Source organism: Pelophylax lessonae (assembly GCF_965119305.1).
Source record: "Pelophylax lessonae genome assembly, chromosome: 3".
NCBI lineage: Eukaryota > Metazoa > Chordata > Amphibia > Anura > Ranidae > Pelophylax > Pelophylax lessonae.
The window spans coordinates 543,735,687-543,754,350 of record NC_138770.1 but is presented as its reverse complement, the minus strand read 5'-3'; the positions used below and the strand labels follow the sequence as shown (position 1 = coordinate 543,754,350).

At 45.5% G+C, this 18,664-nt stretch overlaps 1 protein-coding gene across 1 annotated transcript in view; it reads right to left on the bottom strand.

Annotated features, from left to right (window-relative positions):
* Nucleotides 1–6,693, bottom strand: part of SPRTN (SprT-like N-terminal domain) — a 31,265-nt gene extending 24,572 nt beyond the window's left edge. Inside the window, exon 1 of the mRNA XM_082252609.1 lies at nt 6,381–6,693. Coding sequence (XP_082108735.1) covers nt 6,381–6,634 — 254 coding nt within the window. The 5' untranslated portion in view covers nt 6,635–6,693. The remainder of the gene's footprint in view (nt 1–6,380) is intronic.
* Between the last annotated feature and the right edge of the window lie 11,971 nt (nt 6,694–18,664).

Here is an 18,664-nt window from a genome sequence, read left to right as displayed (position 1 = left end):
CTCACTGATATCAATCAGACCCTACTTGACATCTATACTGGTGCAGGTGTGAGTCCTCGGGCTCAGGCCCCTTTCACAAGAACGATCAGATCAGCCTGTCCGTTTTTTAGGCGGATCTGATCGGATGCTCCATGCATCCTTATAGGGGCAGTGGATGTCAGTGGAGACATGTCCGCTGACACCCGCTGTTAACTGCATCCGATCCTGTCTGAAATCCGGACGGATGGAAACCCTATTTTCCATCCACCCAGGGGATCAGATCGGATGAGAGCGGACAGGCGGTCCCGCTCTCATCCGATTCCCCCATAGAGAGCAGCGGGGCTCTGACACCTCCCTCTCAGCACACAGAGCGGAGAGGGAGCTGTCACCTTCCTGCTCAGCGGGGATCGGCGGATCGATCCCATGCTGAGCAGCACGGAGTCCGCCGACGGAGGCGGACCGTGTGAAAGAGCCCTCACAGTGTGTGTTTGCAGCCATGCACCTGCCTGGATGTCAAATTGGGAGCAGCATTTCTGTCTGTGCAGCCAGTGCATCCCAACTGACATCAATAGGACTACCTGCACGGAACACCTGTGTATTCCTGTGCAGGTAAACAAGGCCTCACACAGGTGTATGCATTGATATGCCCCTTCCATACAAGGCCTAAGGCCCCTTTCACACAGGCGGAACGTTCAGATCCGCCTGTCCATTTTTCAGGTGGATCCGAACGGATGCCCCATATCTATGGGGCATCAGATGTCAGCGGAGACATGACCGCTGACATCCGATCCATCAAATCTGGACAGATGGAAACCTTATTTTCCATTTGTCTAACGGATCGGATGAGAACAGACAGACGGTCCGTTCCCATCCGATTCCCCCATAGAGAACAGCGGAACCTGACAGCTAAACCTGAGCATTGTTTAACCACTTTAGCCCCAGCCACTGTGCTGCTACTGCGGCACAGTGGCTCGTTCCCATCCAGCGACGTAGACCTACGTCGCTGGACTCCTCCCCCTGTAGGCAGGCTCCCGCTGTTTTCAGTCACAGCGGGAGTCGGGCCAGGGGAGGAGCAGCGGCGATCGCCGCCGCTCTTCCCCGATCGTCAGGGAATCGAGTGAGGAGATCCGCCCGCCTGTGTAAACAGGGACTGACAGATCGGAGTTTTCAGCATAGCTGAACATCCGATCTGTCCTTCTGTCACTCAGTCACCTCCCCCCCACACGTCAGTAAGCACCAGGCATACATTAACCCCTCCCTCTCCAATAAAATTAACCCCTTCACTGCCAGTGTCATTTTTACAGTAACAGTGCATATATATAGCACTGATTACTGCAGTAATGTCACTGGTACCCCCAAAAGTGTCAGTCAAGGGTCCGATCTGTCCGCCGCAATGTCGCAGTCCCGCAAAAAAAAAAAAAAAAAAAAAAAAAAAAAAAATCGCAGATCGCCGCCATTACGCGTTAAAAAAAAAAAACACCAAAAATGACAGAAATCTTTCCCGTAGTTAGTAAACGCAATAACTTTTGCGCAAACCAATCAAAATACGCTTATCGTGATTTTTGTTACCAAACATAGGTAGCAGAAAACAAATTGGCCAAAAATTTTACAAAAATTTGATTTTTACATTTTTTTGGGGGGGAATTTCATATAAAAAAATGTTAAAAATATTGTTATTTTTTCAAAATAAACGCTCTTTTTTTGTTTATAGCGCAAAAAGTAAAAAGCGCACAGGTGATCAAATACCACTAAAAGAAAGCCCTGTTTGTGGGAAAAAAAGACGTAAATTTCGTTTGGGTACGGTGTCACACGTCCGCGCAATTGTCAGTTAAAGTCGCACAGCGCCGAATCGCAAAAAGTGGCCTGGACAGCAAAATCCTCCGGTGGTAAAGTGTTTAAATGCCACGGCCTACCTGAGTATTGTTGCTGTCCATTCCTTTATGACTACAGTGTACCCATCTTCAGATGGCTCTCTCCAACAGGATAATGCACCATGTCACAAAGCTCAAATCATCTCACCACTGCTTTCTTGAACATGACAATGAGGTCACCATACTCCAATGGCCTCCAGAGTCACCAGATCTCAATCCAATACAGCACCTTTGAGATGTGCTACACATCACTGTGAAAGGGACCTAAGCTGGGTCACCTTTTGAGCAGAAAAGTGTTGGCACTCCTGTCCCTCTGCCACTCAGGAACTGCCTTATAACTTTGTTAATGAGTACTAAGTGGGATCTGATTGATTGAGGTGCAGAGGAGGGCACACAATCTCAGCCAACTGGAGCCCACTTAGTTATCACTTTTGATATGTTTATTTGTTTTACAAAATGCATAAAAAGAATGCAAACAGTGTAAGTAGTAATATGCATCTCAGATGGATTTGTGTAATAGGGTCCCAAATGGAAAACAGGACAATATCGAGCACAATGTTCTAACTTTGTACAAAATATCTCCAAGAGAGAAAACTACCACATTCCCAGTGTCGTGCAGGTACATACAATATGTGGCTTGTGTAACAACGTGCAGGCACTCCTGCAAAAAAAAAAAAAAAAAAATCACATTTTCACATTTGACTCCTCCACTTCCTGGTCCCAAAGGAGAAACTGAGGACTGAGGGAGGGCAGCAGGACCTATGGGCTCCTACTGCTCTCTGTCAAACTCCTCTGAGGAGGGTGTGGCTTACTGATGCTGTGTGTGTCTATGGATGCACACAGCCTGGATCGGGAGCAAGCTCGCACAGGTGCCCCCATAACACACGGCTTGCTGAGGGGGCACTTGGAAGATGGAGTGGGGGACCACCAAACAGTAGGTATGAGACTGCTCTCTGCATTATAAGGGGGGGGGGGGGCAGCAGGCAACATTGCAGCACTGAGAACATGTTACATACTCCATCCCAAAATCGGGTGGAACATGTTCCCAAAAGGTGAACGTATCCTTTAGCCCCCGTTCCCATTGACTGCGGCTTTGAAATTATGCGACTTCATCTGAAATTGCACGCTTTCTCGGATGAGACTTTGAAGACGTCTATGCGGCTTCATGCACAGACGTCTATGTAAGTCACACCCGAAATCGCCAAAAGTAGTGCAGGAACTACTTTTTCAAATCAGTGCAGCACCGCAAAGTCGGCATCACACCGACTTGAATAGTGCAATTGCCGGCAATAGGCTTCGACTTGTCATGGGATTTGACCTGTCAAATTGCATGACAAGTCACTCCGATGTAAACGGGGGATTTAAGCAGTATTAAAGTGATTGTAAACAACCACCTTGTAAAACAACCCATTCAGTTTAAAATAAAAATGTAAGGCAAAACGTTTATAGATATAAAAAACATTATAAATACCTTTTTCCCTTGTTATATACGTGATCACATTCCCTCTGTTCACAGCTGTGTAAGAGCTGGGAGAAGGAGAAGGAGAAGCAACACTACACTGAGCTTCCCAGTGAATGGCTGTGAAGGGGGGGGGGGGGGGGTGTCAGGAGTCAGGACACATTTGATCATTGGAGAATAGCTAGAGAACTGACCACGGTGTGTTCTGCTTAGTGTGGTCAGTTATTAATAGGGAAGCAGAGGGACTGGCTGGAACACCAGGGATTTCACGCAAAGGAAGAGAACAGGATACTTTCTCATACAAGTACTTGGTACAGCAGACAAATATCAGGAATATGAAATGTTGAGGTAACAAACACTTTAAGACTTGGTGCCAAATCCCACATTATGTTGTGCTTTGAAACATGGCGCTAAATGCAAAGCACTTAAAACCATAGGTGTTCAACCTGCGGCCCTCCATCTGTTGCAGAACTACATTCCCATGAGGCATTGCAAGGCTGATAGTTACAAGCATGACTCCCAGAGGCAGAGGCTTGATAGGACTTGTAGTTCTGCAACAGCTGGAGGGCCGCAGGTTGAGCACCTGTGCTTTAAACTCTTCTATCCTTTACAGCAGGGATGGGGAACCTACAGTTCGGGGGCCGTATGCGGCCCCTGAAGTCATCTGAGTCTGTGTCTCTTAGCTGATCTGTCTGAATGGAGCCGATGCTTCCTGTATAGTTTCGTGCTCCGTTATTACAGTCTGAGTGAGTCACAGGTGGAGTGATATCAAATGCACTCCGCCTGTGACCAATACAGGAAACATCGCCTCTTCCACCAGCATGGCGCTGCTACACTTCTCCTAGCCAGCATTTCCCACCAGCAGCACACACAGCAGTACCAGCCAGAGCCAGCAGTACCAGCCAGAGCCAGTAGTACCAGCCAGAGCAAGCAGTATTAACCGCAGTACACACAGCAGTACCAGCCAGAACCAGCAGTACCCACAGCAGAACCAGCAGTACCCACAGCAGAACCAGCGGTACCAGCCAGAGTCAGCAGTACCTACAGCACAGTACCAGCCAGCAGTACCCACAGCAATACCAGCCAGCAGTACCAGCCTGAGCCAGCAGTACCCACAGCAGTACCCGCCTGAGCCAGCAGTACCAGCCAGCAGTACCCACAGCACAGTACCAGCCATCAGTACCAACCTGAGCCAGCAGTACCTACAGCACAGTACCAGCCTGCAGTACCCCCAGCAGTATCAGCCTGAGACAGCAGTACCATCCAGCAGTATTCGCAGCACAGTACAAGCCAGCAGTACCAGCCTGAGCCAGCAGTACCTGCCAGCAGTTCTTTTCAAAACTTACCACCACAAAAAAGTCGACTGCGCTCCAGACTGACCGACGCAAACTTGGAAAGCCTGTTGCTAGTAGCAACATCAACAATATCAGCTAACATCACACACCTCACCAAAGAGAAGCAGTTGCAGCCATCACATTAGGGGTGAGTTAATTAAATGTTTGACCAAATATAACAGGCTAATTTTTAAGGTGATAATTTTGTACGGCCCCCGAATGGTTTTATAAATACCAAAATGGCCCTTGGCAGAAAAAAGGTTCCCCACCCCTGCTTTACAGCCAAGGAAGCTGCTCCTGTTTGATCTGCAACTGCCATGGTGCTGCACATGTAATCAGTTATGACACGAGTAATTTGATGGTTTGACAGTTTGGTTGAGGACACAAGCAAATGTGACAGTTAGCAATCCCGGCATACAAGGAATGTAAGGGTCTTCCCAAACGGGCTTTCTGCCCGGCGGACTCCGTTTTCCTCAGTGGGGATGATTGAGCAGGTAGATGACAGGTCTGTCTCCGCTTACTTTGCAAAGACGGAGCTGTTAGATCCCATTCTACTGCATCCACCGAGGGAATGGAGGTGTAATGCTTTTCAGCTGGTCTTTTCCAGGTTGTACCATCGTTATAACCTAATTATTCGAGTTTTTAAGACAACAGCCAGTCATGGATGAGGGTGGGTTGGACTGTCTCCCTCTCACCTGTTCCCCCATCCATTAGCAGCCATGTGCCTCCAGTGGAGGACACTAAATTAAGAGTGTAGGACTGCAGATATAATGGGGTGCCGTGAAGTGGCTCTGCAGCTTTCACATGCGTTTGCAAATGTGTGTCAACTAAACCCCTTGTTCTGTGTACCAAGAGACAGGTTTTATTTGGTTGGTGACAGACTGGAGGGTGAGTACATCAGACTGGGGGCTGGCTGACTTTCATGCACCTCTTACAATCCTTCAACCTAATTTTTTTTCTTGTTATAGGGATGGAGACGCCGGGCAACACCAGCTTGGGTCTCACTTAAAGTCCCACCTAGTCCAATATGTTTAAGATCCCTGCTCTGTCCACGCCACCTGTCTATTTTCCTCTGATCCTACCCGATTCTCCAGACGCTTGGAAAATAGGGTTTCCATCCGTATGGATTTCACGGAGAGGATCGGATCGGAGAGCAGCGGGTGTCAGTGGAGATGTCCCCGCTGACACCCCATAAGGGTGCATGGAGCATCCGATCAGGTCTGCCTGAAAAACTGACAGGAGGACCTGATCGGAAATCCCGTGTAAAAGGGGTCTGTTTTTTTTAAACCATTAAATCGATGGGGTTAGTTCTGCTTTATGATTTACTGCTGCTCAGGGGCTCTGTGCTTCAGCAAAATGGCGGCATCCAGCAAGAAGAAGCAGGAGCAATGCTGGAGGCAATTTACAGCATACACTAATCTTGGTAGCATAATTATTAATGTGGAATGTATGTTGCTTGCTAAAGAACAATATATTTTTATCAAGTTGTTATGGATAAAGTTCCGCTTTAATGTGTTTCTACCGTATTGAGATCGGCAGAAGGCGCCGCCAGCAAAAACACAGCAGGTGTGATGAAAGGAATGGAAGGCGCTGTGACACAGGGGATGGAAGTTGCAGTGATATGAAATGACACCTGGAGGTGATGACAATGATGATGGAACATTCCAGGTGATCAGATCCTGGCTGTAGACAGACATTCACCTATTGATGACCCCCCCCCTAGTGTCCCCCACTCACAGCGTCATTTTGGGACTCCACCTGACCTCCACCCCGACCAGCTTCCCCCAGAAGAACGTCCGATTGAATTGGAGGAACAAGGCATGGATGTCTGGGCTGGGGTCCAGCAGCTCCCAAGATGGGTCCACTATAGAGAGATCTTTGGGCCGGTCTACAGCACTGACAGTCTCCTGAGAGGGGCGCCATGTCTGTTCCTCCGCCTCCCGATCGTATTGCTCTTGTAAGCGGACAGCCAGCAGCAGGTCATCATCCATAGCTCAGAGACCACCTTCCCCATTCACTAACGGCTGCCGGTCCCCGGAAGTGAGATCGGTAAAAGACCAGGAAGTGAGCGGCGCATACCGGAAGTAAACAGAAGCATCATCTGTCTCCCTTACGCGTCCCCGCCGCTTAGTGTGCATACTGCGCATGTGTAGTGCGCAGTCCCGATCATCAGGCAGGTCAGCTGACACGCTCTGATGTAACCCCAGAACAGTAGTGTTGTTGTGCTGTGTGTAGCTGGAGAAACTGTAGGTTTACAGCTCAACAGACATCATTGCAAATATAAAATAAAATTAAATCACTTGCCTTCCAGAAGGTTTACCCCCCTTCATGACCAGGTTATATTGGCACTGCATTACTTTAACGGACAATTGCGCAATCCTGCAATGATGTACCTAAATAAAATTTATGTCATTTTTTTTCCTCACAAATAGAGCTTGCTTTTGGTGGTATTTGATCATCTCTGCGTTTTTTTATGTTTTGCGCCAGGAACAATAAAAACCCGACAACTTAAAATATATAAATATTTTTATGCTTACTACTATAAAACATGTCCAATAAAAAAAATGGAAAAAATCGAATTTCTTCATAAATTTAGGCCAATATGTATTCTGCTACGTATTTATGGTAAAAAGAAAATACCAATATGCGTATATTGATGGTTTTAAGTGAATGTTATAGCGTCTACAAACTATATATATTTTTATTTATTTTTTATGCAAGTAATGGTGGCAATCAGGGACTTAAAGCGGGACTGACACTTTTAACACTTGGCGGGAACCAGTGACACTAATAAAGTGATCAGGGCTAAAAGATGCACTGTCACTGTACTAATGGCACTGGCTGGGAAGGGGTTACAAATTAATCTCACTTTGACTATAGGAATGTGTTAAACTGATATTTAACTCCTTCCCATCCGCGCTACAGCCTATATACGGCTGCAGCGCGGACTTGAATTTTCGGGAGGCCGTTTTTAAACGGCCTCCCAGAAAGACTCTCCCCGCGCGCTCCCAGATCGTGGTGAATGGCCAATCACAGCGGCCATTCACCACGTGATCAAGCCGTCCAATGAGAGATGATCTCATATGTAAACATATGGGATCATCTCTCATCGCCGGCGCTCCTTCCTCACACAGACACTGCAGTGTGAGGAAGGAAGGGGAGCCGACAGCCGCTGGGGACACAGAGAAATGTAATCAGGGCACTGATCACCAGTGCCCTGATTACTAAAGGTAAAAAAAACACACACATTGCCCCCCCATCAGTGCCCACAGTGCCCGCCATCAGTGCCCCCATCAATGCCCACAATCAGTGCCCATAGTGCTGCCAGTCAGTGCCCATCAGTGCCTGCTCATCTAGGCACTGATGAGCACTGACTGGCAGCACTATGGGCACTGAGTGTGGGCACTGATGGTGCTGCCCATCGGTTCTCATCAGTGCCGCCCATCAGTGCTCATCAGTGCCACCCGTCAGTGTCCATCAGTGCCATCCGCCAGTGCCCATCAGTGCCGCCCGTCAGTGCCGCCTCTCAGTGCCCAGCAGTGCCACCTATCAGTGCCCAGCAGTGCCGCCTATCAATGCTCATCAGTGCCACCTATCAGTGCCGCCTATCAGTGCCGCCTATCAATGCCGCCTATCAGTGCGGCATATTAGTGCCACCTCATCAGTGCCCATAAGTGCCACCTCATCAGTGCCCATAAGTGCCGCCTCATCAGTGCCCATCAGTGCAGCCTATCAGTGCCCATCAGTGCACATCAGTGAGGGAGAAAAATTTATTTTCAAAATTTACTCGCAGAAAATAAGAAAAACTTTTTTTTTTTTCAAAATTTTCTGTCTTTTTTCTTTTTTTTTGTAAAAAATAAAAAACCCAGAGGTGATTACATACCACCAAAAGAAAGCTCTATTTGTGTGAAAAAAATGATGGGTACAGTGTAGCATGACCGCGCAATTGTCATTCAAAGTGTGCGAGCGCTGAAAGCTGAAAATTGGCCTGGATGGGAAGGGGGTTTAAGTGCACAGTAGGCAAGTGGTTAATGTGTTCGACGCTGCTGAGGATGTCCATGACGAAACGCGCACGGCGCCGTCACATCATTTCCGGTTCCGGCTCCAGGAGGAACGCATTGCATTCCAGCTGCTTCCTGATTGCGATTTTATACTGATTGTCATTGTGAGTACCTGTCTTATATTTTTTAATAAAACTTAACAAAACGGTATAACACGATTGCTGCCCTTCTTTCATCTCCTATGAGTGCACCACCTACCCCAACGCCCTGAGGACCGCAAGGAGTATTTGAATAGGACCTTTAGGAGAACCCAGGGACCCGGGATTAGGAGACCACTTGGGATACCCCCATCCACTTCCCTAGGATCCTTAGAAGGACCCCCCAGGATACCCACCCAGGAGTGCCAGGTCGAGGCCCCCAGAGGGAACCAGGACCCACCAGAGGGATTTATCTACATATATATACCCGCTCTATACCCCTGTGTGGGGTGGGTATTTCCGGTGAGTGTGCTACTTACTCCAGGGATCACGAGCACCCGACCATTATACCCACCACAGGGTTACCACTGTCACCATTCCCTAAGGATCCACGGGCTGTGTTGCATGCTGCATATGGACTGTTGCCATTACTAATATTTACTCACCATATATCTGTTGCACACTGTTATTTATGCACACTGCCACTTTATTAATTTATTCATTTATCTTTATATATTGAAGAGTATATAGGGTCACCTTATATATATTCACCGCTTCTCGGCCTTTTGGCTAAGATCAAGTGTAGTATCTGTTCTTATCAGTTGGTATGGAACCTGATGGTTAGTATCGGTGGGGGCCGAAATGAACCAGGGCGCTCCGGAACAACCGGGGGACTGGGAAGTAAGCCACATCAGAGAAAGCCGGATGGGTCCATTGCCTCTGATTTGAATGGGTCCGCCCCTACCAGTTTGAAGGGAGCGAGAAAACTGGATTGGTTCCGTGGCCAGTTAGTACTGCTCCTGGATGTGATTGGTAAGGAACGGCGGTGGCGGTGGGGGAGCCTTTCCTCCTGGGTTGCAAAAGGCTTGTCCCCAGTTGAAGGTAGGTTCTCCCTAAGCTGTCCAAAGTTCTGATGCCCCCTGGTAGGATAGGGCTACACTCGGTCTGGCCTTTGGGCCGGGGTAGAGAAAGCCCGTAGTGTATGTGCCCCTGGGGTGGCAGCCCAGGGGTGCCTTAATTCTCACTGGTGAGGGGCAGCTCGCCTTGAGTTTTTCGGCACCATGGTCACTGCACCTACGCACACTTTTTTAAGCACCTGCCTCTTGGGCAAGGCCTTTTGGCTTCGACCAGAGGAATTTTTATTCCGGCCGGAAGGCCTGCCTTTGTTTTTCACTTAGGCACTAATTCACCTCTCCACTTCCCTTCCCCCACCTTTTTGTTGTGTGTGCTTTTTCTTTGTAGTGTTTTGTCACTTCACTATCACCTTTTTCTTCCTCTGCACGACGAGTACGGTGTGGGTCTCTGGGCCTACCTTGAAAGTCTTGGGAGAGGGTGGACACGGCCTTTTGGCTCAGTTCGCCCTCTCTCATGGGGTCTCCCTTCGGGGGAGCCCCACCCAGTACTTGGGGTGGGCTGTTTCGGCAGTCCCCCTGGAGAACGGGGTTTGCCAGGTCTCGGCCAGGCAAACCATAGGAAGTACCTTAGTCCCTGTCAGGAGTCTTGCGCCCCGGGGGATCAAGGTATAGGTCCAACCTCTTCGGAGGCCAGACAATTTTCGGACACCCTGTGCAGTTTTTGTGTGTTCACGTTTGCGTGTGTGCACTTTTTATGCACCGGGTGAAGTCTTTTGAGTGTGTTTCACACGCTACGGGCTAAAAAAAAAAAAAAAAATATTCACCCTTTTGGATTTGTAAGTGTGTGGTCACATTATTTATCTGTTTTTACTATCAATTCAAGGACCCACCACTATTGATTATCGCTAGGAGGGTTCACACTCCGTAGCACCTGTCACCTTTCTTTGGGTTTACTTATATACATCACGCTGATTTGCATCTGATCTGCATTCTTGTATCACTAGTGTTTCACTTTGATCATTCATTTTTAAAAAAAAATTGTGTTACCAGTGTTTTACTTTGATTATTTATTTCTATCCCATTATTTATCTTTGGCTTTTTTTTTTATACACCTCCAATATACCAGTCATTGTGGCAGCGCCATACCCCTTTTTTTCTCTTCTGATATTTAATGTGTTGTTATTTAATGTCCCCATAAAGTTGCTCAAAGATTCCTCATCACCCTGCCATAGAAACAGGAGGTCATCTATGTAGCGGCGGTAAAAGACTAATTCCGGCCAATCCCTGAAGTAACTAGCATCCCCCTCCCACCTGGCCATGAACAGATTTGCCAGACTGGGGGCAAATTGTAGCCCCCATGGCTATGTCCCTAGTTTGTAAATAGAACGTTTGTTGAACCAAAAATAGATTTGTGTCATTGTAAAATCTAGTAGTTTCAGAAAGAATGATTTTTAAATGATGTTAATAAGTAAATAAGTCAAGGCCTCCATCCCATCTTGATGCCCTATGCTACTGTATAGCGATGCTACATCAGCTGTAACTAGGAAAGTGGAAGAAACTACTTTGATATTTCTAACATCTCTTAAGCCTTGCTTGATATCTTTTATAAAAGACGGGGTTTCCAACACAAGGGGCTGGAGAAGGAAATCAATATACTCCCCCACTCTGGATAACAAAGAACCAATACCACATATAATAGGCACCCCCCCCCCCCCCCCCCCGGGAGCCCAGTCTGATTTTTGTATATTTTGGAGAGGTGTTACATAATGGGCAAATGAGGGGCGGATGGACATAAAAATCCCTTTCCCTCTTAGTGATTACTCCCTTCTTATACCCAGACAGACCGATGTCACTTTTGTATCTAACTGTGGGGTCCTTATTGTATTGGATTCTTTATGTATTATCATAATCCAAAATATTATAAACTTCTTAATATTATTAATATTTTTGTAATATTATACTATATATAGTCTTATGTTAATTAAGTGCCGGTTCACACTTATGCGCTTGCGCTTGCAATGCGAATTTGCAGTGCGAGTTTCCCTTGTGTTTTTCAATAGTACCAGCGCGATTGTAATGAAAATTTTATTGCGTTGATTATGTTAATTAACCACTTACCGCCCGCCCGCCGTCATATGACGGCGGGGCGGTGCGGCTATTATCCTGGGCGGCCGTCATATGACGTCCGCCCATTCAAGCAGGGCAGGCGCGCGATCGCGGGCGCGCCGCCGTGCACTGCCGGTGTCGGCGTGTCCCCGGGACACAGCCGATCACCGGCAGGGGGGAAACAGCCAATAGGCATGGCTGTTTCCCACGTGATCGGCTGTGTTCCAATGACACAGCCGATCACAATGGAGGCGCCCGGGAGATGACCGCGCATGCGCGATCGGGAGCGCGCAGCGCGGTCATGTTGGTGGCACTGTGTTCCGTAGGAACACAGCTGTCACCGGCGGTAGTAAACAGTCACTGACAGTGACTGTTTACTATGTGATCGGCTGTGAATCCATTCACAGCCGATCACAAAATGTAAACAAAGAGCAGTAACTCAGTGTTACTAGCTCTTCTCCCCTCATACAGTTTCCAGTGTGAGGGGAGCAGAGCTAGAAACAGTGAGTTACTGTTCTGTACATCTGTAAAAAGTAAAAAGCACACAAATAAATGTCCCCCCACACAGTCCTCAGCCCCCCCCAATGTCCCCTGTCACCCAACAGTCACCTCATCAGTGCCCAGAAATTGACACCCATAACGTTCACATGTGAGAGTAGCGATCGCAGGCAGAATAACCGCGATTCTGCCCGCGATCCGGAAATCATTGCAAATGGCGGGACGCCTGTGCGCTGCCCGTGATTTGCAATAGCACCCCAAACGCTGTGCGATGTTGCCGCCATTTCCTCCTGCCGAATCACGGTAACATCACGCAAACATCGCATGACGCCCAAAAAAGGTACAAGAGTTTCTTTGGGGCGTCATGCAATGTTTGCTTGATGTTACCGCGATTCGGCAGGCGGAAATCGCTGCAACATCGCACAGCGTTTGGGGTGCTATTGCAAATCACGGGCAACACACAGGCGCCCCGCGATTTGCAATGATTTCTGGATCACGGGCAGAATCGCAGTGATTCTGCCCATGATCGCTACGCTCACATGTGAATGTAGCCTAAAGTTCACCGGTCACCAGAGACTGCCATCAGTACCGCCGTGCACCGTCACCTGTCACCCATAAGTGACCATCGCCCGTCACCTGTCACCCCATCAATCACCGTCACCTGTCACCCCATCAGTCATCGTCACCTGTCACCCCATCAGTCACCGTCATCTGTCACCCTATCAATCATCGTCACTTGACACCCCATCAGTGATCGTCACTTGTCACCCCATCAATCGTCACATGTCACCCCGTCAGTGATTGTCATCTGTCACCCCATCAATCATCGTCACTTGTCACCTCATCAATCATCGTCACCTGTCACCTCATCAATCATCATCACCTGTCACCCCATCAGTCATCGTCACCTGTCACCCCATCAGTCATCGTCACCTGTCACCCCATCAGTCATTGTCACCTGTCACCCCATCAGTCATTGTCACCTGTCACCCCATCAGTCATCGTCACCTGTCACCCCATCAGTCATCGTCACCTGTTTGCCATATACATGCAATCACTTACTGACCGCCTAACGACTATATGCGTCGGCCATTAAAAGCTAAATACTGGAGTTATGGCAGCAGATAGCCCCCATAACCCCGGTATTTTTTGAAACGGCGGGCGGTCGGCTTTCAGATAAGGGTGGTCCCAGTGGCGGATTCGCCGCGGAATTACCCTTACGGTGCAGGGGAAGAGGTGCCCCCCCCCCTCCTGCCGCGTCCCAGACGTTTTCCCAGCTTACCGGACCCGCCGGCAGCGGGGAAAACTATCCGGTCCCGGATCCTCAGAGACAGGAAGTCGAGTGAGGGCAAGATGGCCCTCACTCAACTCTATGGTCTTGGAGGACCGGAGCTACGTCAAAAGACGTTGCCTAGCAACCGGTTTAAAGGGCCGCTTTTTTTTTTTTGCTTTTTTTTTTATCCTCTTTCAACAATTTTTTTTTTTTTTTTTGCTTTTTTAGTGTAGTTGTGAGGTGTGAGGTCTTTTTGACCCCAGATCTCACAATAAAGAGGACCTGTCATGCCTATTTCTATTACAAGGGATGTTTACATTCCTTGTAATAGGAATAAAAATGATCAAAACATTTTTTTTTTTAAACTGTGTAAAAATAAAAAAATAATAAATAAAATAAATAGGAAAAAAAAAAAAAAAAAAATTAAAGCGCCCTGTCCCCGTTAGCTCGCGCGCAGAAGCAAATGCATACGCAAGTCCCGCCCACATATGTAACCATACATGTGAGGTATCGTCGCAATCGTTAGAGCGAGAGCAATAATTTGAGCCCTAGACCTCCTCTGTAACTCTAAGCTAGTAACCTGCAGAAATTTTTTAAATGTTGCCTATGGGGATTTTTAAGTACCAATGTTTGGCGCCATTCTGTGAGCATGCGCAATTTTGAAGCATGACATGTTGGGTATCTAATTACTCGGCGTAACATTATCTTTCACATTATGGAAAAAAATTGTGCTAAATTTACTGTTTTCTTATGTTTTAGTTCAAAAAAGTGAATTTTTTTTCAAAAAAAACGCATTTGGAAGACTGCTGCGCAAATATGGTGTGATAAAAAATATTGCAACGATCTCCATTTTATTCTCTAGGGTCTCTGCTAAAAAAAATATATAATGTTTGGGGGTTCCAAGTAGTTTTCTAGCAAAAAAAAATGATTTTAGCTTGTAAACACCAAGTGTCAAAAATAGGCCCAGTCTTAAAGTGGATAAATGGACAACTTTGTGTAAAGCGCTACTTGGATGTTAGGCCTATGTATGTGGCCAGGCTGTGAAAAAGTGTTACACATGTGGTATCGCCATACTCAGGAGGAATAGCAGAATGTATTTTGGGGTGCAATTTTTGCTATGTACATGCTATGTGTTAGAAATATTGCATAAATGGACAGCTTTGTGTAAAAAAAAAATGTGTTTTCATTTTCTTTCCACATTTTCCAAAAACTTGTGGAAAAAAATGACATATTCAAAAGACTCATTATGCCTCAAAAATTATACGTTGGGCTGTTTGCTTTCTAAAATGGGGTCATTTTATGGGGGTTTCCATTGTCCTGGTGCTCCAGGGCCTTCAAAAGTGCGATAGGTTGTCAGGAAATTATATGTGTAATTTGTGCTCCTAGAATGCCGGACGGGGCTACTTGGATGTTAGGCCTCTGTATGTGGCCAGGCTGTGAAAAAGTCTCACACATGTGGTATCGCCATACTCAGGAGGAGTAGTAGAATGTGTTTTGGGGTGTAGTTGCAAGTATACATGTGCTGTGTGAGAGAAATAAAATGTTAATACGGCAATTTGTAAAAAAAATAAAAAAAAAAAATAAAAATCTTCATTTTGCAAAGCATTGTGGGAAAAAATTACAACTTAAAAAAACTCACCATGCCCCTTATTAAATACCTTGGAATGTCTACTTTCCAAAAAGGGGTCATTTGGGGGGTATTTGTACTTTCCTGACTTTTTAGTGTCTCAAGAAATGAGATAGGCCTTCAGTACATCAGGTGTGATCAAGTGTGATCAATTTTCAATGATTCGCACCATAGCTTGTGGACTCTATAACTTTCACAAAGACCAAATAATATACACTTACTTGGGTTATTTTTACCAAAGATAAGTAGCAGTATAAATTTTGGCCAAAATTTGTGAAGAAAAATTACTAATTTGCAAAATTTTATGACAGAAACAAAGAAAAATGCGTTTTTTCACAATATTTTCAGTCTTTTTTTATTTATAGCACAAAAAATAAAAAACCCAGTATTGATCAAATACCATCAAAAGAAAGCTCTATTTGTGTGAAAAAAAGGACACAATTTTTGTATGGGTACAGTGTTGCATGACTGAGTAATTCTCAGTCAAAATGTGAGAGCGCTGAAAGCTGAAAATCGGTCTGGGCAGGAAGGGGGTGAAAGTGCACTGTAGGCAAGTGGTTAAGCTCAGGAGGGGTGGAGCTGAGGGGAAATCAGACAAAAAATAAGAATTCGCACATAAGAATTCGCACATATCTGAACTGATAATGCGAGTCCAAACCGATTTACATTGATGTCTATGGAGACTAAATTCGCAACGCAACGCTGTAAACTCGCACAAGACCCTTTTTATCATCGCATCACATTTGCATCTGGATCGCAACGCATAGATGTGAACGACCGTCACGAATTCAATGTATTTTGTAAATGCATGCGATTGGAGACTATTTAGAACGCATCGCATTCGCAGTACAAGCGCATAAGTGTGAACCGGCACATAGTCTTCTTTATCCCAGGCTACCACACCACCAGCCTTATCGGCTGGTCTGATTAACAAATCTTTCCCTTACAACAGCTTTTTAACCCCAATATTTACAGCATGAGAATTTCTAGGATGATTAACCTGTAATAATTCTAGATCTTTAATCACCATTTCCTTCAGGTAGTAATGTAGGGAGTTGAAGCAGTCGGGGGGGGGGGGAGCTTAAAGATGCATTCCTAATGCTGGCCATATACTATATGAAAAATCGGTCGAAATTCAGTCATTTGGACAGTTTTTTCGTTTTTCGGCCAGTTAATGGGCACAAATCAGCAATCGGTTGTGAAGTTTTTGAGCCGAAAAAACTAAGGACAAGTTTGGAAATGTTCTGCCGAACAATAAATGGAAAGGTTAATGTTCCTGTTCTCACTAGGTATATGTGAAAAAAACAAACAAAAAACTGATTAATTTATGTCCATTGAACCATTTATCGGTCATCATTACATGATGGCACTATCGGTTGCTCTTGCGGCCAAGTGTTCATTTTTCTAAAATGAGTTTGAGCGATTTTTCGTGTAGTGTGCGGCCAGCATTAGGTTGAAGTTCCTCATTCCTCCTGAGTTTTGAGCATTTTTAGTAATAGGGTTCTGCAAAAAAAAATATTTCTTTCAGCACACCTGTCTAGTTTACTTATGAATGTCCACATACATTTGGAACTTAAATTTGGCCCTGGGCAACAATTGTAGACCCTTATCCAACAATGATGTTTCTTCAGGGGTTAAAGTGACTTCACGAAGGTTAAAAATACCATTATTGATTACGTCCTTCTTCTTTTGGGGTCTATGGACCCTCTCCCCACCTCTTGTGCCTCTGCATAGGCGCTTCTTTTTCTGAACTGACCCATTTCTAAAAAATGTCCCTGATATCCATATTGGAGCCATATTGGAAAGGCCCTACATTATGCTGCATATTTCTCCTATCACCATACATTCCGCATGAATCCTGTTTGTACTGATTGTTATATGTGTCTTGAGGGTTTCTCTCTCTATTTGGCCCTCCAAATGAACCCCTCCTAGGAGGTACACTTGGGCTATGATATTTTGCCTAATAGGGTCCTGCAGGAATGGGTCCCATATAGGAGCCTCCTCCTTGCCTACCATTTTTAGATTTAAATAGGTTACCTCTGTTATGATTTTTCCACTCATTTTGATATAATTATTATAGGGATGTGTTCTCTTTTTCCTATTTCCGATTTCCTCATCTTCTGATTTTTATTATGTACTAGGTTGGTCATCTTTTTGTGCTAGCAGCTTTACCTCCTAAGCACTCGCTGATTTTTTATATTAAAGTAGAATTAAAAGCAATAATTTTTTTTTCATTTTGAATAGAGTAAGGGAGGGTTATAGCCCCTGTTAGTTTTTTTTTTTTTTTTTTTTGCCATCTCTGTCCTATTGGAGAGATTTACCTTAATTTCTTGTCCCATAGCCACAACAGGAAGTGAGAGGAAATCCCTCCAAAGTGAGGGAATCCCAAGCTGTCGCCAGAACTAGTGTCCCCATTGGATGATATCCCTTCTATGACATCTATGACATGTAGTGCACCCCTGCAGAAGCCGCTAGTTTGATAATCCCTCTAAGTTTTTCTTCTTTTGACAGCCTTCTCTCACTAATCCTTGTTCACCTATCTTAATGCAAAGGGACCCCTTTCAGCTTTATAGCCTAAACTTCAGATAGACTGACCTGATGTATAAGGTATGATGAGGGACTACCAGGTCCGTACTGAGATGTATAGACTGTAAATGATGCGATCTGCAGGGGATGTCAATGTTAACTTAATTTCACCTTAAATGCCGTTTTCAAACGCAGTGCACTTCCTGCACCGGATTGCATGGCATAGTGGTACCACATGATCCAGTTGCTGTGTAATTTGTAAATTAGTGCATGCACTACTTTAGGTGCTGCAAACAAAGAACAAAGAAAGGGCGCACCGGCCTAGCGCATTATCCTCAATGTAGGCTTTATTATTAAAATGTAAAAATGGCTACTCACAAACAGAGATGTATAGTAACTAAGTAGAACTACTTCACTACTGTACTTAAGTACCGAAAGGCGGTATCTGTACTTTCCTGGAGTAGAATTTTTTTCTCCTACTTCCACTTTTACTTCACTAAATTTTTTCGATGATTTCAATACTTCTACTCCAAAAAAAATTTTGTGCTGCATAGTTACTTGTTACTACTGCCAGAAAAGTAGATGGCATGTTTCATGAAGTTCAAAAAAATGTGTATAATGTCATGTGTAAATCAGCGCATACAAAAATAAATGCTACTTTATGTATAAATAAAATGGTCTACATATCTGCTGTTAAGGGGAAAGAGAACCTCCCCCAACCAAGGAGAGTCACAAGCGTACATAGACCTTTTTTCTGGTAAGAGGCTGATTTTGCTTTTTTCACTGGAAGTTGAGAGCACAGGTTTTGCAGTTTTGTTTCACTGAAAGAGTCTATTCGGATATTATTTTGAACTTACGTTCATCCGCCGGGTAAGGGGGAAATCCATAAGGTGGTGGGAGTCTGCGCCTATTATTTGGAATAGCACCTGTTTGATTCCT